The sequence below is a fragment of the Martes martes genome (assembly GCF_963455335.1).
Source record: "Martes martes genome assembly, chromosome: 12".
In the NCBI taxonomy this organism is placed as follows: Eukaryota; Metazoa; Chordata; class Mammalia; order Carnivora; family Mustelidae; genus Martes; species Martes martes.
In genome coordinates this window covers 21,913,499-21,935,913 of record NC_137900.1, presented here as the reverse complement: position 1 = coordinate 21,935,913, position 22,415 = coordinate 21,913,499, and the positions used below count along the sequence as shown (strand labels likewise).

The 22,415-nt window shown below is 41.7% G+C and overlaps 1 protein-coding gene across 1 annotated transcript; it reads right to left on the bottom strand.

Moving 5' to 3' along the window:
- Window positions 1-2,484: 2,484 nt before the first annotated feature.
- Window positions 2,485-22,383, bottom strand: LOC308353297 (spermatogenesis-associated protein 31D1-like; the record flags this gene model as incomplete). Its single annotated transcript, XM_080820172.1, is given in 14 exon segments — window positions 2,485-2,632; window positions 3,003-3,193; window positions 3,511-3,755; window positions 5,732-5,756; window positions 7,058-7,270; window positions 8,193-12,015; window positions 12,017-12,050; window positions 12,053-12,109; window positions 12,112-12,261; window positions 12,264-12,287; window positions 12,290-12,366; window positions 12,600-12,654; window positions 14,171-14,297; window positions 22,378-22,383. Coding segments are annotated over 14 exon segments (5,175 nt in total).
- Window positions 22,384-22,415: the final 32 nt, after the last annotated feature.

Below are 22,415 nucleotides of genomic sequence, written 5' to 3'. Positions count from 1 at the left end.
GACCGAACAGATAAACAAAAAATCAGTTTGGACATAGAATACTTGAACACACTGTCAATCAATTTGACATAATTAACATTTATACAACACTCCACACAAGAGAAAAATGTACAAGATTTACCAAGACAGAACACATTCTGTACTGAAACATAAATCTCACACACACACACACACACACACACACACACACACACACATTACCAAATAAATTTAAACTCTTCAAATTGGACAAAGTATGTACTTGTACCACAGGGAATTTTTTTTAATCAGTATCAGAAAAATCTGTGAAAAATCCACCAAATATTTGGAAATTAAATAAAAACTTCTAAATAATCCATGAACCAAAGAATAAATCAAAAGGGAAATTAAAAATACTTTGAACAGAATGAAAACAAAACACAACACACTGAAATTTTCTACCTTTCTACCTTTGTTTTTACCTCAAGCAACTACAAAAAAGAAGTGCAAATTAAACCCAAAGTAAGTTTAAAAAAAAAAAGAAAGAAATAATAAAAGCCAGAGAAGAAATCAATGAAATAGAAAACACATAACAAAAAAAGTGAAGAATAATCAATTAAACCAAAAACTAGTTCTCTGAAAAGATTTTTAAAAATTTAATAAAGCTCCAGCCAATATAGCTGGAGAAAGAAGTTACAAAACTGGAAAGGGAGAAAACTACAATGAACACTGTGGTGGTAGATTATAACTAGAAGTATTGGTGTGAACTCACAACTTTCAACACATGCAGAGATGAGAAAAATAAATTAATATTTAAATGTGTGAATGTGTGTGTGTCTGCATATATATACATATTCCTTAACTTTATTTATTGAGACAGCCAACAAGCAGCAACATCCTAATAATAAATGAACAAATCTAGCAAACTGACGTTGGCTTCTAAATACCATTTTCCATTAAAGAAATCAAGAACTGAAGGATTAGGCAGGGAAAAGTATACAATCAGCTTGAAACATCTTTTTTGTGTCAGAAAGTAAAAAATGATTGAGATAAATCAAAAGAACACAGCAGTCAGACTGAGGTAATCAGCTAAAAATGACAATTTGGGCACCAAAATAAATAGACAGTAGCAGACTGAACTGAATCAACTAGGAAACCAATAGTCTATATTGATATAAGTAACAAAGAAATTAATTAATTGATTGATGTGGAATGAGACACTTTGTGTTGGAATGGGGTATTTAACTTTTAATTTTGACTCAGGAGAATGTGAACATATATCACTAATATAATTAAAATTAATTACCAAAATATAGCTCATGACCTGAAGGATCTATCATCTATTTGGGGAATGCACTATACTGTGAGAGTTCTAGGATTTCTCTGCATGGCATATTTTTCCAGCTTCTCCACAAAGTAGCTGTTAGCTACAATAAAGAGGGAAGAATGTAAAGTGGCTCTTGTGTTTCTTATTGGATTTTCAGGTGCTACTGAAACTGGGACTGAACAGGGAAGGGAAGGTTAGAGAGATAAAGGAAGACGACAGGTTCAGGCTGTAAGATCTTATACTGAGGATGTTTAGCAAGCATTTGGTTTCACTGGCTTGACACTCAGAGGACAGTCTACTGCTGAATCAGCTAAGCACATGAGCACACAACACATCTAAGGAAGCAGGAGAAAGAAAAAAGCATTTGGCCTAGGGCAGAATCCGGGGTTAATCAGACATAGGAAAAGCTTGATGCTCTTTGGAACAGGAGGGTTTATAAATAAGTACAATTATGACCAAACATGGCAAGCAAAAATAGTAAAATTTCAAAGTTAGAAACTAACCAAATGTCAACAAAAAGCAGTTGAATATCCCACCACTTAAAAGAATGTTATCATAAAAACGTTATGAACGTTTATACTAACTTAAAAATGTTTATGATAGTGTTTTTCAGTTAAAATATATATTATTTAAGCAGTATTAAAAGTAGACATAGTAGGGCACCTGGGTGGCTCAGTGGGTTAAAGCTTCTACCTTCTGCTCAGGTTATGATCCCACGGTCGTCAAATCGAGCCCAGATCCGGCTCCCTGCTTGCCAGGGAGCCTGCTTCTCTTCCTCTCTCTCTGCCTTCTCTCTGCCAGCTTGTGATCTCTGTCAAATAAATAAATTAATTTTTTTAAAAAGTAGACATAGTAAAATCTCTAAGAAGATGCACCAGAAAGTTAACAGTAATTGTTTTGAAAGTGGGAATCTACGAAGTTTATTCTAGCTTAACATATCTTTCAAATTCATATTTAATACTTTCTAATAGTGGAAACAGTCACAAATGGGATTCTCTTCCACCTCTTACTATGATAAACATGGTGACGCTTCCTAACACAAAACCAGGACACACAGTAGGCATGAAGGTATCAATGCCCGCAATTGAAGGCAATTACCTGAGTGTTTCTGCCTAATCAAAGACACGTAGTCCTGCCTGCTGGAGAGGTGCGCGTCCTGCTATCCTGGTTCATGCAAGGGGTGACAAATGGCTCTGCCTCTAGCCTGTCCATAATGCCTCGATTGACCTATACCTGAGGTTCCCACCAACCATTCCTACTGAACTCACCGCTAGGTCCCAGCGGTTGAAGCTCTTGTTGGCTTGTTTGAAAACTGGCGAACTGTGACCATCCTTCCAATTTCGGGTTCTGCAGCGAATCAGAAATGATGACTGTTAATTTAGTGTATGAATCACATCTTGACGTCTCACTGTCCCGACCAGCGCAAGCACTTGCAAGGCACTAGGCTCTCCGGGGGCCGGAAGTCCCACGAGGTCACCACAGGCGCCCCAAACCCTTCAATAACATCAACCCTTAACACTACTCTAAATTTTTCACTTCATTCCAAGTCTCAGGGCCACCCCTGTCAGATATTATTATCTCTGCAAATAATAGATGAGATCTGAGACAGGCTGCTTGTACAAGGGCAGGCAGCTGGTACAAGGTGAAGTCTTAACAGTGGTCCATAGCGCCGCTATACTTATTACTAGGATCACCTCAGCAAGTTCCATCCAGTGACCTCCGCAAAGGCGGCTCGCGGGGCCCAGGCGCGGCCCCACCCCCAAGCCTCAGCACGTTCTCTGAGGCCGTTAGGCGTTGAGAGGCCGCTAGAGCCAGCAGCCAGGATGGAAAAGGCCGACTGTGGGAAGGGTCCTTCTGGGCAGAAGGGAAGGTCGTTCTGATATCCGGAAGTTCTCCGTCAAAATCTGACTTTGAGGCAAATCAAAACTCGACTTTCAGAAGTGATGGACACAGGATCCAGAAGACTGAGGTGAAATGCTTAACAATCAGACGGTACAGCACCGCCGCCATGAAGAAGCAAACACCACAGCCTCCTCAGCCCCGCACCTAGATCGGGCTCACTCTGGACGTGAGCCGCCCCCGACTACGCGTTGTCCTGAACGTTGTCCCGCTCTTGGCACGGTTTGCCCCGGACACAGTCACCACCCCAGGTGTGGCTCAACCTCCACGTGGCCCCATCCCGAGGGCGCCTACCTGGACCTGGCCCGCCCCTGAGCGTGGCTCACCCTGTGGTAATACCGCCCCTGGGTGTGGCTTTCCCGAGTTGAAGCCCGCCCCTGGATGCAGTCCCCTCCTGGACGTGACCCGCCGCAGGGTGTGGCTTCCCCTGTACGTAACCACACCCCCAGGTGCGACTCGCCCTGTGCGTGGCTCCGCCCCCAGAGCAGGCTGGTCAGAACCTCGTCTTTGAAATCCTTTCCTTTACTGGCTCTTCTGCCTAGAAGTTTCTGAACTCTGCTGGCGTGCCAGACTGTATTGAGGTAAATATGTTCCCAGTTTTCGAGAAAAGTAGATGATTAAGCCAAATATTCAAACAGTGAAAAAAAGTGCTGTAAGTTGGGAAGCACGGACAGATCCCTGAGGAAAAACTTCCAGTATAAGAGGAAGGAAAGAAAAAAGAAGGGATAGGTGTTCACGTGTTAATTTTGTTACTCTTTTGAAGTTTTTTAATGATGAAAAGTTCTGGTGACTTTTTATTCCCCTGCCGTGATCCAGCACATACGCTCAACGAGTGAGGAGACTGGAGAATTGTAGAAAAGTGAAATCGTTTTGAACACTTAGGTAAGAGAATTGACTAAAGAACAATCCTATGAGGTCGGCCAAGACAGGGAGCTTTGTTTCCTTCGCTGGTGTGTCCCTTATGCTTCGAAGAATGCCTAGTGCACACTAAACACTGAAGGAACTAATGGGTTGTTTTCAGGGATTGTTGAAGCTGACTAATACTATAGAACATTCATGGTGGCATCGACATAATTACTTGTGTTGATTTTATCTTAGATGAATCACCCCTTTATTAGAATACAGGTCTAAAAAAGACACAACTACCTTTTGCCCGGCATGACAGATGAAAGGCGAATGAAAAGCTGTCAAAAGTAGACCTCTTAGATGGAGAGGAGTAGGGAGCTGGGGGAAATTGGAGGGGGAGACAAACCATGAGAGACTGTGGACTCTGAGGAACTAACAGAGGGTGTTGACGGGCGAAGGGGTGGGAGGTTGGGTGAGGCTGGTGGTGGGTATTGAGGCTGGTGGTGAGGGCACGTATTGCATGGAGCACTGGGTGCGGTGCATAAACACAAAATTCTGGAACACTGAAAAGAAATTTAAAAAATCAATAAAAATTTAAAGAAAAAAAAGAGCTCTTTAGGTTTGGAATTAAGTGATGAACCATGAAGTTTTCCTTGGAGAAGGAGGAAATGAGACAAACCATTGTCAGATGGACAGGGAGATGTATAAAGTGTCTTGTAGTTCCTGACTAAGTTGAAGAATTGGCATACTGAGGGCATAAGCTGAAAGGATGAAATCGGGTGGAATGTCAGACTGTCTTTTCAGATGGCAGAAGTGTTCCTGGTGATAAGTTCTAGGATATGGCCGTAACTAAACTGAAATGGAAGTAAAGGGCTCAAGGATGAGAAGGGGTGAACAGTGAGAGACCAGATTCCTTGGATGGTCTATCCACATGGATGTTGGGGACTCTGATTCCTCCTACTTCAGGTTCGTCTCCTGGACCCCATCCCACCTCTTTCTTATCCCTAAGTCTCCTCAGAATCAGCGTTTCCTACAACTCCAGGCTTTAGTCATGGCATAACTCTGGACAAGAAAGCAGAAATGGGGCAGAGAAAGAGGTCTGGAGTAGACATCTGTTTTATTTTTGATACCTAGCGTTCACTCACCTTCTGGAAATGGTCCCTTTATTGATCTCTGGGGAACTAACCCCATTCTCAGTCTCAGTCTATGGGCAGGTAGAGTTGTCTTTCCCTAACACTCCTATTTTAAGAATGCATCTATAACTCAGGATTGGCCAAAAGGTGATATTGTGCTTTTAACAACAGTGATTGGTCAGGGATGGGCATGTGACAAAAGTGGAGCCAATAAGGCACAGTGGGATTTTCTGCAGGGACTACTGAAAGACACAATCATTTTTAGCTACACATAAAACTTGAAAGATACACTTAAGCTACAAAATTGTCAGACAGAAAGTCTGTCCAGAATGCCAAGAAATAGATGGAAAGTGAATCTTGAAGGCATCAGTTGAGCCCCAGCATGAACCCTTGTACTTTAGGCCAGCTTTATTCCCAGACTTTTTCAGGTACCTAAGTCAACAGATTCTCCTTTTAAGTCAGTTAACTTGTATTTCCCGTCTTTTACATCCAAATAATTCCTCACAATATAAGGGGGCTCTCGATCACTGGCTCCCTCTTTCATGCTAGCCCACTGAATATATATTACCTTCTCTGTCCTTCAGGTTGCCCTTCTACGAGAGGGGATTAAGAAATCTGCATTGAGATTGCAGTCCAAGATGGCAGAGGAGTAAGAGACCTTACTTTTGTCTGGTTGCAGGAATTCAGCTAGATAGCTATCAAATCATTCCAAACAACTGTAAAATCAAGGGGAGATCGAAGAAAAGAATACCTACAACTCATCAAATAGAAAAGTGACCATGTTCTGCCAGGTAGGAGGTGGAAAGGAGGGAATCCGAGGCTATATATGGGAAGATAAACCATGGAGGCGAGGGGAGGGAGCCTCCATCAGCTGGATACAGGCAAGTGATAGAGTAGCAGAGCACAAAATCAGAACTTTTAGAAGTCAGCTCCAGTGAGGGACATCCCTGCCAGAAAGACTCCTAGGTGCCGAAGCAGACAGAATCCTAGGAGGGGCAGTGTGGTCTCAGGAACCCTGGGATCATGGAAAGAACAGGGGTGCCTGAGTGTGACAGAGTTCCCAGGCATCAGAGCCTTCAAGACATGGGTACATGGAAAATATCCCAAAATGGGAGTATGTGCTCTAAGATCCCTAGTACTGCCTTTTCCAACAGTTGAGTGACCCATTCTCGCTGATGTTCAAGCTATGAGAATTAAATTTGAAATGATGGATGTGCTATATTAAATATATTAACAATAACAGAAATTAAACCTTGCAACACATAGATTCCTTCCTCTATAACGTTAGCTAGGTCCACAGAAGCTGAAGGTTACTTCTACACACCTATGGTCTGGGAGCTAGGTCAAAATAGAGAGACTGTAGTAGACCCAGATGAGCTATATTACACCAGCTTCCCTCCCTACCCCCAACCCCAGTTTGAATACTGGTAAGTCAGGTGGTTCTCAGGGTTTATTTTACTTAACCATTCAGGATAAACCCAAACTGCCTTTATCTCTCTATATCACATTTCCTTCCTTCTTTGGATGCTCCAATCTCTTTGATGGTTACATACCAGGTGCCAATTCATTTAGCCATTAAGCAATTTTGACCTTGATGACTTGGACATGAATGAGAACAAAGATCCACTTGGCATGTTTGGAGACTTTTGCACCAGCATACTGAGGAAGGTGTCCAAGAAGAAACCCTTGCATTAGGAAGACTTCTCAGAAGATTCCAATCATCCCCACTTCCTGGTGTTCACACCCTTGTGTAATTACACTTCCCTTTAAGCATAGGCTGGACTTAGTGATTTTCCTCTGAGTGATAGAATAAAGGAAAGGTAATAGGATGTCATTTACATTGCTAGTTTCCAAAAGATTGTAAATCTATCTTGTTTGCAAACTCTCTTCTTGCCTTGATGAAGTAAGCTGCCATGCTGGAGAAGCCCACATGATAAGGAACCAGCCAGATCCAGCCAAGAGCCAGCAAGGTACTGAGGATCTCATTCCAACAGACTTTGAGGAACTGCATCCTGCCAGCAATTATGTGAATGAGTACGGGAGTTGGTCCTTCCCCAGTCAAGACTCCAGATGAGAATGTAGCCTCAGCTGACACCTTAAATGCAACCTTGAAGCAGAGAATCCAGGTAGGCCTCACCCAAATTTCTGACCCACAAAAGCCATGAGATAATAAGTATGTATTTTTTAACCCACTAAATTTTGGAATATCCATTACACAGCAATAGATACTTAATGCACCCCTCAATTACTGTAACCTTGGAGAAAAATGTTGCATGTCTGGGAAGGCAGGCACCATATAGGAGGACAGTGTCCCTGGCACCATCCTTGAGGGCACTGACTTCATGCTCAACGACTATCCAATATATTCATATGTTGAAACGGTATCACTGGGCCTGAATAGCCTCCAGGAGGTGAGGCCTAGCTGACATAGTGTCCGATCCAACAAAGACTTTGGGAGGAGATTAAAGAGAGTTTAAATCAAGTTCTAGACTTTAAGGGTTTTTCTCACTATTTGTAAAGGCCTGAAGGTTTTCAGAGTAAGCACGTTATACTTCTTATGAAAAAAAAAAAAAAAGTAAATGTTTTAAATACAGGATATCAGAGCAGGATCAAATAAAGAACCCCAGGATAAAACTGAGAAGGCCACTGTCCGACTTTGTACAAGGGACTGGTGTACTTGTAGAAGCCAAAAGCATTAACTACTAAGAGTTGAATGCACTGCTTCCTTTCCCTGAGTGCAAGCCCCAGCCCCAGTCCCAGCACACAGAGAACTCCACTCTCTATTAGAGAAAAAAATATTTATTGGAGAGGATTAATATTCTTGGTGGTGCTGAAGGTTGTTCTCATCAGAGGATATATTGTCATGAAAATTGTGAAGCTTTCTCAACAAGGACTGAATGATTTCCTTAGGGAAATTTTTCTCCCTGGAGGTGCTGGAGAAGCATTTTCTGCCTGAGTAGAAGAGTCAAATCGCTAAACACAGTACTTTCATCAGGGTCACCCCTGGTGGCCCAAAGGACCTGGCATACTTGATGCACACAGGTGGGGCTTGGATGAGGCTCAGACTCTCTAGAAGGCAGGGAAGAAGGGCATTGACTCTGGCTTAATAGCTGACTCTCAAAGACTTCACCTTTCTGGGGCTGTCTGACCCTATCTCTGTTCCGTCTGATCCTTGTAGGACATTTCTGCGCAGCACAGAGAGTTTCTTGGCTGCAGGACTTGATACTTGCCCGTTTCTCTTGTTGTGGGTCAGAAAGAACCCAATTATTTGAAGGAGGTCTCTTGTCAGGCCCTACATGGGCCTGTAGTTCCTCCTGCTGCTGGCTTAACTCTGAGGCCTCACATCCATGCATACGTGCCACCTTCTCTTCTAGGACCTTCCCAAAGGTAGTGAGCTTCTGAGCTTCAGGAGGCCGATCACTCCCAAAAGTAGCCACACTTTCAGCTGGGTCTTGGTGCTGCAGTAAGGTGGACATGAACTTGGCTTTTTGCTGGGGACTTTCTTGATGCCCTGTGATTTTTTTCTTGGAATTGATCCACTGAGAAAATTGCCTCATCTTTTTTCTAAAGTAACTTTCGAGAGGTAACAGTTCATTCTGTGACAGAATTGAGGAAGCACTCTCTAATTTTCTGTCCTCAGCATGGAGGCTCTCCTCTCTGCCTACAGATGTCCCTACTCCTGAGTCCTCACTTCTGCATTTTCTTGCTTTGGGATCCTGAGGTCTCACTTTCTTTGCACTTCTTCTTTGTGAGAAACTCGTAGGCTGGCCCATACAGAAGGACAGTTTTGAGTCCCAGGATTCCTGGTGCTCCTCCGTGCTAATTCTGCTGTCCTTCAGTTGGACGTGCAGCACCTGGGATGCTTCCAGGTCCCCGCTGCACACACTCTGGGACTGGGTCAGTGAAGCCTTCGAAGTCAGGCTATCTGAAGGAAGGCACTTGTCAGTGGGACATCCTTGAGCCTGGTTATGCTCCTCACTCTCCAGTTTAAATTTTAACTCACTCAGGATCTGTCTTTTCAGGTCTGATGGTTTAGAATCTTGGGGAACCAGTATTTTTGGTGAGGGGTGTTCCATGGTCATGGCAGTTTCTACTTTATTCATGTTGACGTTTATCACTTTGGAGCTTCCCAACTCACTGGTTGTCAAGATTTCCCAAGATTGGGATTGAAGGGTATACAGCTCCTTGGTGTCAAATATATCCCTGGACAGGTTGGGCATAGCAAAGTGTTGTAAATTCTTCTCCACCATCACTTTCCATTTCTGTTCCATTTCTACTCTGTTACTGGAACTCACATTCTCATGCATTGGCTCATGTCCAGCCCCAGCTTGACTTGTGGGTACCTCTGGGCCACATGTGTTGTCTTGTCCAGTCTCACTGGGTCGCACTTGAGCTCTGATGCTGTGTGTAAAGGGCTGAAAAGTCTGGCTGCCCAACTGAGCTATCTGGATACACTCTGAAGTCTTATGGTCAGTGTCAGAGTGTGATGCCTTCAGGCTACCCTGTCCTTCATTTTTCACAGATGATATAGTGGGGAGAGGATGATCCACAGTGGGGACTGACTTTGTTTTTCTCACCCTGTTTCTGAAAAAAGGTTTAGAGCTTCCCTCAAGAAGTTTTAAAAAGTCAGCTTTGGAATCTACCCCAGAAGTATGCATGGCTGAGGAGGGGAAGTCAAACTGGGGAAGAGACCATGTTTTGGCTTCTCTCAATTTATAGAATTTTATGGATTCAAGAACCCTGAGGGGTAGACCCCACATTTGACTCATGCGAAATCTAATAATATGGGCCTCTAGCACCTGTCGTGTACTGGGATCAAGAAAAGAATGCTCTCGAGTGGTGCTCTGGCAGGAAACACTACCCACCATTGTCTTTTTAGAATCTGTGTTTTCCAGAGCAGTCTGGGAACTCCCAGAAAAAGGCAATGTATTGTCATCAGCCAGCCACGAATAACACACACCTATAGGAATCCTACCCGCAGTGATCTGCCAAAACTTCTTGCTCAAATGTAAACTAAGATTACTTTTCATTTGATTCTGATCTGTGTCCTTCCTTGAGACATTCAATAGTTCATTCCCCGAGTGATTCCTTGAATGACACACACAGTTACTTGTCTCCAAGGCTGCCCTCAGACCCTTCACTCGGTGGCATTCTGAGACCCTTTGTGGCCTGTCTTCTGGACTCTTCTCTAGAATATACCCAAGATTCCTCCTCATATCCTTCCTTAGCTGAAACTTTGTTTGGACCCTCTCAATGAAACTTCCAGGGAGATTCAATTCAGTCTTTGCTAGATCCCTGTTACTATGGCTCTGAAACTCAGAGAATTGTGGGTGAATGTGTCTGCCTTTTTGCTGAGAGAGTTCTGATAATGTGTGCTGAGGCTCCATCACTGCTAGGGAGTCTAGATTTCTACAGTCATGGAGGCACCAGTGTGGGATTACTGTCCTTGGGCTATGTAACTCCAGTGTCTCCTGGGGTTCACAGATGATAGGAAAATGGCCAGGAAGGATGGAGACTGGTACATAGGCATGGGATGACCGGCTAACCAGCGGAATGTTGGGAGCTCGAGGACAAATGGTTTCTTCAGGTTTCTGGAACACAGGGACTAAAGCCCACAAACTTTCCTGTTGCTTCTGCAACACGTGCCATCCCAGGTGTTGATTTTCAGTCAAGATAGGAGAGTCTGATTCATTCTTGGATCTATGGAAAGACACTCCACAGTCCCTAATCAGGGATGAAGAAGGTGGTATGATCGGGAGGCAGGATTGAAAATGGGCGTGGGTGTTCACCTTAGTGAAAGGTGGAGGCTGGGATGGGGACAGGGTTTGAGGCAAGGATTGGGGGTGTACAATGGGGAGAGGAAATGGTTGGGAATGAGGAAGTGGTGGAGGTGCTTGTATTTTGATGGCAGAGGTATTATGAATTCCATTGAATAAGACAAAGTGAGACTCTAGTGGGGAAGTACTACTAGAAATCAGGAGAGTGGCTACTAAGGACTCACTGTGCAAAGAAGGAAGACCCCAGAAGAGCTGGCTATATTTCTGATGCAAGTTTTCTGCCAAAGCCTTGACATAGAGGAGCTGTTGATAAATAGAGAGCTGCTCTGGTTTGCCTTCAGTGTTCCAGCCACTTTTGGAGGCTGTGGTGACCTGTACATCAAGTGGATGCAACAAATTCCCTAAAGATGTCCATTGATATTCTGACCACATTTGTTTGGAAGATGGCCCCTCCTCTTTTACTTTCTTCTCTAAAATCTGGAAATCCATTCTTTTCTCCATTTGTCTCTCCAATAGGGCCTGGAAGATAAAACCAGGAAAAGAAATTTCACTGGCCTCCTTCTGTCTAGTAGCAGAGTCTCTCCAGAGACAGTTTTCTGGTTGATGGAGGTAGACTTGCTCTTGGTGAACATCAGAGTGTGATAATGTGGGGAGGAACATGTTCTTGGCATGGGCCTGCCAATAGGTGAATTCGGAACTCAATGGGTTTGAACAGTCACTACCTCTAATTGTTGGGACATAAGTAGATATCCCACCAGGACTATCTGGAGATGAATTCTCAGGAACAGATTTCAATGAGATGGAAATTGATTTAGATTGAATCACAGTTAAAGGGCAGTCTGGCAGTGGTGAAACAGACAGAGGTGGTGGTGCATGATGACAAGCAAATGAATCAGTGGGTTTCCTTGTCTGAGACAGATGTGGTAAGAGGTTGTTATTTTGTGAAATGGTGGGGTCAAGAGTGGAGATGGGATTCAGAGGTAAAGTCGCCTCTTGTCTGACCATCATATGGTAGGGAAGGAGGAAAGGCAGGGGGTAGAGGTATGGAATGATTCTCTGGAAATTAAGAATCCTAGGCTTTTGGCTCTAGTGGCAGGGAGTACCTAGGGGTGAAGGTAAGCAAAAGCCAGCTAAAGGGGTCATTGCGTTAGGTAAGAAGATGGAGGGGATTGGGGGGAAGGCTCAGGCAACAAGGCTGGTATTAGGTCTCCTGGAGCAACTGCAGAGAAGTCAGGAGACAAAGTGAATGATGAGTCAGTCACAGAAGCTGTAGAAACCAAGGGGATCACAGAGGGAGTAGCATCTTCCAGGGCCTCTGGAACAGCAGCCAATTCACCTCAGCAGTGTGCTGTTACACACCTCACAGAAGGGGTCTGGACATAATAGTTGTTGAAAGTGGATGGTATCATGATGCCAGCCTAGGGGGCTATGGGAGATAGGACGTAAAAAGTTGTAACCAGGACCAGAACAAATATATGTGACCCTGGCTGGTCTGGCAAAGGTATCCCCCCACCCACCAACATCCCCAAGACTTTCAAATTCTAACTCTGAGAATTTTCCATCCTATGTCAATTCCAGGCTTCCCTGAGGATCCAGAAATACATAGACTCTGCCTAAAAGAGGGGTGCAGGGAAGAAGGTTATGTTTACTCACCTTTACAGAAGAGAAAGCACCTTTCTTGCCTCCCCTACTTCTCTCTGGCAAGTTTTCCACACTGGGAAACCAGGAGAATAATGAATATAGAAGTGAGAGATCTTATAGAAGCCTGAATAGAGTGTCCTTTAAAGATATCCTTGGTAGATTGGACTTGGAAAGCACCAAGTATTAGGATATAAGGTCACATGATCAATGATAATAAAACTTACATTATTTTATCACTCACAATGGGCTTTTGTATGTATTATCTATCCCATGTGATACTGAAAACTGCCCTATGTGGAACATGGGTCAATGGTTACCTCAAAAAGGAAGTTGAGTGTCCATGATGTCACAGGTCTTTCAGAAAGTCTCAGAACTTCAGAAGTTCTGACTCTTAATGTCTCACATGGCTACATATTGGACAGCACCCATTGCCCAGATCCATCACTGCTTCATGCTCAGTAATGGTCAGAGCAGGGAATCTGAGGAGGGTTTTGCATTCTGGCTGCATTTCCATGAGCCTCTTCTCTGAGGCCTCTGTTTTCTGAGAGGGAATGTACCTAGCAGCTGGCATCCTCAGAGATCATGGACCTGAGCCCTCATGGAAAGGACAGGAAGGGTCAGTCTTGGAGAGCTCAGGTGGAATAGGCAGAACCTTACCTTCCAGAGTCCCACCTTTCGTCCTCTTGGCTTTGCCCCTGATGCTAGAACAAAAAGAAAAGAATGGGGGGTGGGGACTCATCTCTCACTCTTCTCTCAGAAATGGAGACATTCTTTATCCAAGAACACCAGGACTGTATTTTAATTTATAGAACTTGGTGTTCCTTGCTTTCCTCAATTTTAAGGTTTTATTTTGAAAAACAAAGGAGGATTTTGTCTGGGAGGTCCACACTTGATATTCTCACTCAGAAGTTCTTTGTTCAATGAGGACCTACAAACTGAAGCCCGATAGTCACATCTGTGCTCCCTTAGGTAGACCCTGTATCCTAGGCTATAGCTCAGACCCCAGTCTCTTCTCAGAGGCTCAGCACTGTTCTCCTGATAAGCCCAATGTAAAGGCAGGCTTGATTGAGTGATGCTTGACATGGGAATGTGTCTCATGATCAAGACCTGGGAAAATTTGTTTTCTTACACAGACCTCATACTCTCCAAATAACCCAATCCAGAACTGCAGAATCATTGTGTTTGGGCTTTTACCCAAGAGCCACCACCATACCAAAATAGACTATGTGTTTCAAGTGGAAACCTTAGTGCTTCCTTAATCCTTCGCCCTGTCAGATCTCCTTTCCTAGAGGAGTTAATGTCTGTTCTTTCCTAAGACTTCCCATTTTAGGTGTTTCTCTGACCCTACCAAACTCATTTAGAAATGTGGGAAGAGGAACAGGAAAACAAAGAGTCATTCTCTGAAGGGCAACTTCTGGTTCCAGATCTAACATTTAAAAAGCCTGGGAGTCATCACTTCAGTCTGTGAAAGAAGCAAAATGCTGAATAGACTAAAAATCAATAACATTTCTTGGAACCATAGTGGCAAACTACTACCTCAAATCTTCCAAGAGTGTCAGTGCACAAAATCATACCTAAGATTCGCTTACCTGAAACAGAAGACACTGGAGGCTCAACACTGCTCTCTTGGTAGGAACACTTAAACAGACACTTTGACAAATTGCTGGAGGATGCATATGGGCTAGCATGAGAGTGAGAAACTCCTGGGGTCACAATCTAATGGGGACCCCCATTTATTTATGGGTTGTATTACCAGCGACCCAACCCAACCTGGTTCTCACAGTAAAGAACTACAAAAGAAATGAAAAAAATGCTCATATTTCTGGCGGGGGAGTGTAGTGTTGGAGAGAAAAGAGAAAGGTAACCGTTTGGAAACATTGTGAAATATTCCCAGTGTGTTTTCATAACAGAAGTCTACTCAATGGGAAAAGCCTACCAGAGCATTATGACCCATGGGAGAAGGTACATTACCAACTACAGCAGCCCCCTCTAGGCTTCTTTTCTCACTGATAGAGTGGAACAAAAAAACAAAACTTTAAACACTAGCGAACATCATAATCCAGAGACATAAACCCATTAAAAGACTAATGATTAATCTTATCCCCTCCCCTGACACCTTGCTACAATATTGATAGTTTTGGTGTAGGAACAGGATCATAGCTAAAAAGAACTGCAAGGTATAGTTTCTTTTTTTTTTTTTTCAAGATTTTATTTATTTACTTGACACAAAGATCACAAGTAGGCAGAGAGGCAGGCGGTGGGGGTTGGGGGGAAGCAGGCTCCCCACTGAGCAGAGACCCAACACAGGGCTCGATCCCAGGACCCTGGGACCATAACCCAAGCTGAAGACAGAGGTTTTAACCCACTGAGCCACCCAGACGCCACTGGTATAGTTTCTATGTAGGGAGATTTAGGGAAACCTAAAGACACTAGGAGAGACAAAAACAAGGACACTAAAGGAAACTGCAGCCTCTGATATGCATAGCTACAGTAAATATTAAACATACCCCAAAACCTAACCAGACTAACATAAGACTTCACATTAAAAGTCTCTTTATTTCAGTTCTGATTACCCAATACATCATGTTTGGCTTTCAAAGAAACCTTACAAGGCATGCTAAAGGCAAGAAAAAGCAAACTCATCAGACAAACCAAGCATCAGGTGCACATTCAGATATGACAAATTTCAGAATTCTCATACATGGAATCTAAAATAACCACGATTATTATGTTAAGGGCTCTAATGTAAAAAGTAGACAACATATAAAAACAGATGATGCATGTAAGCCAAGAGAGGGAAATTCTATGAAAGAATCACAAGGAAACGTTAGAAAACAAAAGCAGTATGACAAATGAACAATGACTTTGATTGACTTATCAGTAGGTCCGTACAGGCAAGGAAAGAATATGGGAGTTTGCATATGGGAGTTTCAGTAGAAACATTCCAAACTGAAATACAAAGAGAGAAAGAATTTTCTTATTGCTAAAATCTAGAATACCCAAGAACTGTGTTTCAAACTGTATAACAGATATATAATTAGAATACCAGAAGAAGGGGCACCTGGGTGGCTCAGTGGGTTAAGCCTCTGCCTTCAGCTCAGGTCATGATCTCAGGGTCCTGGGATCGAGCCCCACATGGGGCTTTCTGCTCAGCAGGGAGCCTGCTTCCTCCTCTCTCTCTCTCTGCCTGCCTCTCTGCCTGCTTGTGATCTCTCTCTGTCAAATAAATAAATAAAATCTTAAAAAAAAAATACCAGAAGAAGAAAGAACAGAAAAAAATGTTTAAAGTAATAATGGCCAAGGAGTTTCCAAATTAATAACAGGTTAGTGATACATTGTGGAAGTTCAGAGTACACCAAGCAGGGAAATACTAAAAAAGTCTATACCTGGACATATCATATTCAAATGATAGAAAACAAAAGATAAAATTTTGAAGGAATCCAGAGGGAAATAGAAACCCTACCTCTAGATGAAAAAAAGTAAGAATTATGACCTATTACCATAAACCATGAAAGTAAGAGATTGGAGTGAAATGTTTAGTGTTGAAAGAAAAAAAACACCAATCCAAAATTTTATATTTAGTGATATTATCCTGCAAAAGTGAAAGAGAAATAAAACTTAGTCAAATAAAAACAGGGAATTCATCAGCAACAGACCTGCCCTGCATAAATGTTAAAAGAAGTTCTTTGTTGATAAGGAAAATAACTCAGATCTATATAAAGTAAAGGAAGAGAAGGAATGAATGGGGGTCAAATAAAACTTTCATTCATCTTATTCTCAATTGACCTAATAATAACAATAATGATAATGTGTTCAGTGATTATAGTACATGGATAAGTGAAATGAATGGCATCAGTGGTACAGGGGACAGGAGGAATTGGACACTCCTGCACTATCTATGAAGTGATATACTATTATATGAAAGGGGACTTAGAGTACTTGTAAATGTATATTACGAACTCTAGGACAAACACTAAAATATCTTTAAACAGAATAATTGATAGACTAACAAAAGTGAGAAAATAGAATTATATATAATGCTTTTTTAAAACCAGAAAAAAAAGAAAAAGAGGGGATGGATAGGTATAATGAATAGCTAACAGTACGGACAAGGTAGAGATATTAATCCAACTATATTTAAAAATCACTAAATGGAAGTGGTCTAAATTCACCAATTAAAAGAGGAGACTGTCAGAGCACAGAAAAAAACAAGACCCAATTATATATTGTCTATGAAATACTCACTTTAAATATAAAGATACAGATAGATTAAAAACAAAGACACAGAAAAAAATGTATCATGCTAACACTAACAAAAAGAAAATAGGAGTAACTCTATTATTTTGGACAAAGCAAATTTCACAACAGGAAAATTATCATAGGTAAAGAAGAGCATTACATAACAATAAAGAGGTCAATTCTCCAAGAAGACCAAACACTCCTTACCAGGTATACATGTAAAACATAGTGTCAAAATAGGTGAGGCAAAAACTGGTATAATTGCAAGAAAAAATGGATGAAGCCACTGTTATTGTTGGAGATTTCAACAGTCCTTAACAGAAACGGGCAGATTCAGCAGGCAGAAAACCAGTAAAGATATAGTTGCCCCAAACAACATCATCAATCAACTTGCTCTAATTGACATTTATAAAATATCTCATCCAACCACAGAATAGACATACTTTTCAAGCTCACATTAAATGCTCACTAAGATGGACCATATTTAGGACCACAAAACACACCTTCACAATATAAAATAGAAATCACACAAAGTATGTTTTCAGACCATTGTAGAATTTTCACCAAAATACCTTATTGTCATCTCCACCAATTTTAAATAATAATGTGATTTTTGTTGATGGTTAAATGTATTTAATTCTTCTCCTCATGCTACCTAGTCATTTAATAGTTGGAACCCTTACGGTTTCATTATTTAGATTAATAACTGTTGAAATTAAGCCCTGTATCATTTCCTTACTTGACTCGCCTACATTCCCTCACTAATGAATCACTCTTTGGCCCTTGACACCCAATCCTTTCCCTCCCATATGAGGACAGTTTGCCAGTAATGACAGCCTTCTTTTCCTTTCTTAACCTGCATCCACAGCTTCACCATTGTCTCTCCCAAAGGAAGGTACACTTCCAGCTTGCCCCACTTCACATATCCTACCTTGACTGCAGGACGTATGTCTGTTAAGAAAAATCCCCCCCCACATATCTTTAAATTCCTGGAATTGTTTTTAAATAGAAAGTATGGTCTTAACTGTCCCTGAGGCCCTTAGGACTCACAACTATAAAAACATCCTTCAAAATCTGAACAAGATAATCTCCACCCAAAAAAATTTCCAGGTGAGAAGGAGTTGTAAATATGGCACATTGAATTGATTTTTCAAACCTGGCCTTGTTCTAAAAGAGGCTGAGAAACTGATCCCGATTAAAGGAAACTAAAGGTACACAGCAACTAGATGTAGTATGTCATCCTATACTAACTCCTGTAAGGAGGTTTGCACACACACAGGACATTACTTGATAAATTGATAAAAATGGAATTTGAGTGGGAGATTAGTTAAAAGTTTTGCATCAATGTGAAATTTACTGAAGGAGATAACTGTGGTGTCAGAGAATATTTTTTTTAATAAGAAATACACTATGGGGGCACCTGGGTGGCTCAGTCATTAAGTGTCTGCTTTCAGCTCAGGTCATGATCCCAGGGTCCTGGGATCAAGCCCTGCATTGGACTCCCTGCTCAGCAGGAAGCCTGCTTCCTCCCCTCCCACTCTCTCTGCTTCTGTTCCCTCTTCTCATTGTGTCTCTCTCTGTCAAAAAAAAAATAAATAAAATCTTAAAAAAAAAATACACTATGAAATATACAGGGAGAAAGTGTGTGATGCATGAAATGTATTCTCAATTATTGAAGAATATATGCATAGTTTTCCTATGTGTATATGCGTCTTCTTATATAGAGAGAAGGGGAAGGAGGAAAGGAGAGAGAGATTGTAAACAGGTCAAAATCTTAATAGGTTAATCTGGATAAAGTGTATATGGTTTTACCATCTATGGCTTTACAATCTATGCAACTTTTCCACAACTTTATTTTCAAATACATTTTAAAAATGAATTTAACCCAACCTTTGAGATTTCTGACTTTGATTCCGGAAGCTACTGCCTCTGCCATCTCTGACCCCAGATGTGTGCAATGCTGCCTTTAAAACAGTTGTCTCAAGTTCTGTCCAATAAAAGAAACCTGGGATCCTCTCTGCACATTTGAAATGCTAACATTTCAACAAGGTTTTACAAAACTGGCAAAGAGCATCCCCACTCAAAAAAAATTTTTTTAGAAATTATATGCAATATAAAACAAACAACAAAGAACAATAATTCAACATGTTTACTAACATGGAATCCCTAATTTCTTTTTTCTGTAGTGCCACCAGGTTGCTCGTCCTCTGGGTTTTGCAGTGTGAATGATTTGCCAGCACTTTGTTTGCTCTGCTAGTCAGTTACCAGTCCTCCACCAGATTTCCATCTTCCAAAAATGTGTTGACAACTTTTGTCCTTTATGTTCCTTCTTATCATCCTTAACATTTGTTTTTAAATCCTTTACTTGTTTTAACAGCTTTTATTGAAATACAGCTCACATACCATAAAATTCACCCATTTAACATGTATAATTCCTTGATTTTCAGTATATGCATCACCACAGTCATTTAAACGTTGTCATGACTTAAGAGAAACAAATCTGCAACCTTTTGCTATTATTCTCCTCTCCTCTCCTCCCTCCAGCTCTAAGATGTACTACTTTTTGCTTCTAGATTTTCCTATTCTGGACATTTCATGTGAATGGAGTCCTATGTGGCCATTAGTGACCGACTTCTTTCATTTAACGTGTTTTCAAGGTTCATCACTATTGTGGCATGGATTGGTGTTTTTTATTCCAAAAAATATTATATTATAGGGATATGTTACATTTAATTTACCCATTTCTCAGTTGACAGATGTTTGAATTGTTTCCATCTTCTGACCTTATAAATAAGATAGCTATAAACATTTGTTTGCAAGTTTTTGTGTAGACCTGTGTTTTCATTTCTTGTGAATATATACCAAGAAGTGGAACTGCTGTGTCCTATGTTAACCCTATGTCTAGCATTTTGAGCAACTGCCATACTGTTTTCTAAAATACCTGTACCATTTTTCATTCTCACCAACATTGGGTTGGGGTTCTAATTTCTCCACATTCCCACCAACATTTGTATTCTTTTTGATTAGTCATCCTTATGGGTGTGAAATTTTGGCAAATATTGATTTCGATTTGCATTTTTCTGGTGGTTAATGATATTGAGCAGTTTCCATCTAATCTTTTACTTTTAATGCCATTTTGGAAAGAGGGTGAAACACAGTGATTTATTTGGAAAATAACAGGACAAATTTTTCTTCTAAATATTTGAAAACACATAGTGTCAAGTCTTTTACAACATATACAGTGTTCTTCTATACTTTTTGCATATTACACTTACTGAATGATTAAGGGACAGTGAAATTCTGCCCTGAATTTGCTCCGTAAGATTACTTCTTGTGTGGGGTTGAGGAATTCACTCAAATGGCTCCTTGGGGTTGACTATAAGGCAGAGCAGAACTGATTGCCAAAACCTCTAAAGCCCAGTGCCTTTTTGTCACAAATGCTGCATACACCTGTTTTGAATAAGTGTGTAGACCAAGTGATAAATATCAAAGAAATGTGAGAGCTTTGACATGGACACATTGCATATATCTCAGAGATGGATGGCAAAATGTTTAAAGGGACTTTTGCACTTCAATCACAGTGTATCACACCCGCCCAATGATAACGGTGCAAGTTGGGTGACGGATATGTGGGAAGCTATATTGTTCTATGTGCTCTTGGACATGTTTAAACATTTCTCTAGTAAAAATCATTTAAAAAAAAAAAAAGATGTTGGGTGCCTCATAAGGACAGGGAGGGGTCAGGAGGAGACCTGGCAAGGGTAGATCAGTCCATCAAGACTAGAAGTTAGCTCTCTCTCAATAAAGACATTTCAGAAAGTATATTTCCTTTGAGATTGGGAAGGAAAACTCTTTCCCTATAACAGGAAGGAAGAGGAAAAGAAGAATGGGGAGATTTTTTGGGAAGCATTTGGTTTTCTTTTGTTTTGTTTTGTTTTGTTTTGTTTTGTGAGAAGCTCTATCACTGCTTTCTTGCTCCTCTGTGAGCTGTGGTCCAGCACATCTGCTGGGTAAGCGAAGGTGGCCTAAGTTTGAGGAAAGTAAAGGAAATTTGAATTAGATCTGAGGGCCACCTGGGTGTCTCAGTCAGTTAAGAATCTGATTTCAGTTCAGCTGATGACCCTGGTGTCCTGGGATTGAGTCCTGCTCCTTACTTGGCAGAAAGCCTGCTTCTCCCTCTACCTCTGCCAGTACTCCTGATTGTGCTCCTGCTCTCTCTCAAATGAAATTAAAAATAAAATAAAATAAATTAGATCTGAAAACACTGAGAAAAGAATGCACTAAGGAAATAGTGACCTAATTCCATTTATTTTGCTCACATTAGTAGGACTTGGATAAGTATTTGTGGAGTGAATGAATGATTTCCAGGTAGTGCTGGGGCTGAATTTCATGTGGCATCAGTAGACTCAGTTGTGGGTAAGACTCAGTTTTGACATGGGAAATTTAATCCAACACTAATCAGTTACATAGAGAAAGGCATTTCTAGAAAAAAAGGCAGAGACACAAGATTTTCACAGGAAGGACTGAAGGAGATTAGATGGGGTCCACTTGTAATGGAGCCTTTTTTTTTTTAATTGAGGAATGATTGATGCAATATCACATTAGTGTCAGGTATGCAACTCTATGCTGTGCTGTTCTCACAACTGCAACTACCACATGTCACCAGATAACACTGTTACACTACCATGGACTCTATTTCCTATGCTGGACTGGTGCTTTTTAAATGTTGGTCACCCGACAAGCCATCAGTTCTACCTTGGAGAGCGAGAAAAGGAAGAACAAGGCCTTGCTGGATAGGCAAGGAGTGGAAAGTGAATGATGTGGAGTAGAAAAATTAACAGGGACATATAAGCTGGAAGGACAGGGGCATGAGGCAGAGGACAGAATGTCAGACTATAGTATTCCCAATGGCAGAAGTATTGCCGGGAATAAGCTCTACAGGGTGGCACAAAGTACACTGGATTGGCCATAATGGACCTTAAGATGAGATTATGTAGGAACTGGCAGGCTGGGTTATTGGCTGGTCTGTCCGCATAGATATTAGATCCTCCTGTACCTCCTCCTCACCTCTTCAGGTTCCCTGCCTGGGGTCCCTTCCCACCTATTGTCCCCCTCAGGGCCTCCACAACATCAAATCTGCATTCTTTCTGTAACCCCAGCATTCAAATAGTGTAGGGTCAAAGATAACCTGGACAAGAAGCTACAAGTGTGGTGGTGAGAGAGGTCATGGACACCAGGTTTTTTGTTTTAGCACTGAGCAGTCCTGAGGCTGTCCAGAAGACTACCTCAGGTGTTCTCTAGCACACTCACCCCATATTGAGTCCCAGTCTGAGGTGGAGTTGCCTTCCTTCCAGAGCCCTATTGGAAGTGTGGGAATGTGTACAGTCTTGGCCCAAAAAACAAAACAAAAAGCATTCCATGGAGTTCCATGGTAAGCCCCCAAACATCTGTATCCTGGTACACAATCTAGAACTCACCTCTGGTTCATAAGTTGCACGTCTTCTGGGGAAGAGCTACCAAGGCTCCACTAAGGCCATGAATATTGAAGGTGGCATACCGCCATCCTAGGCATAGTAAAGGCAGTATCTTGTATAT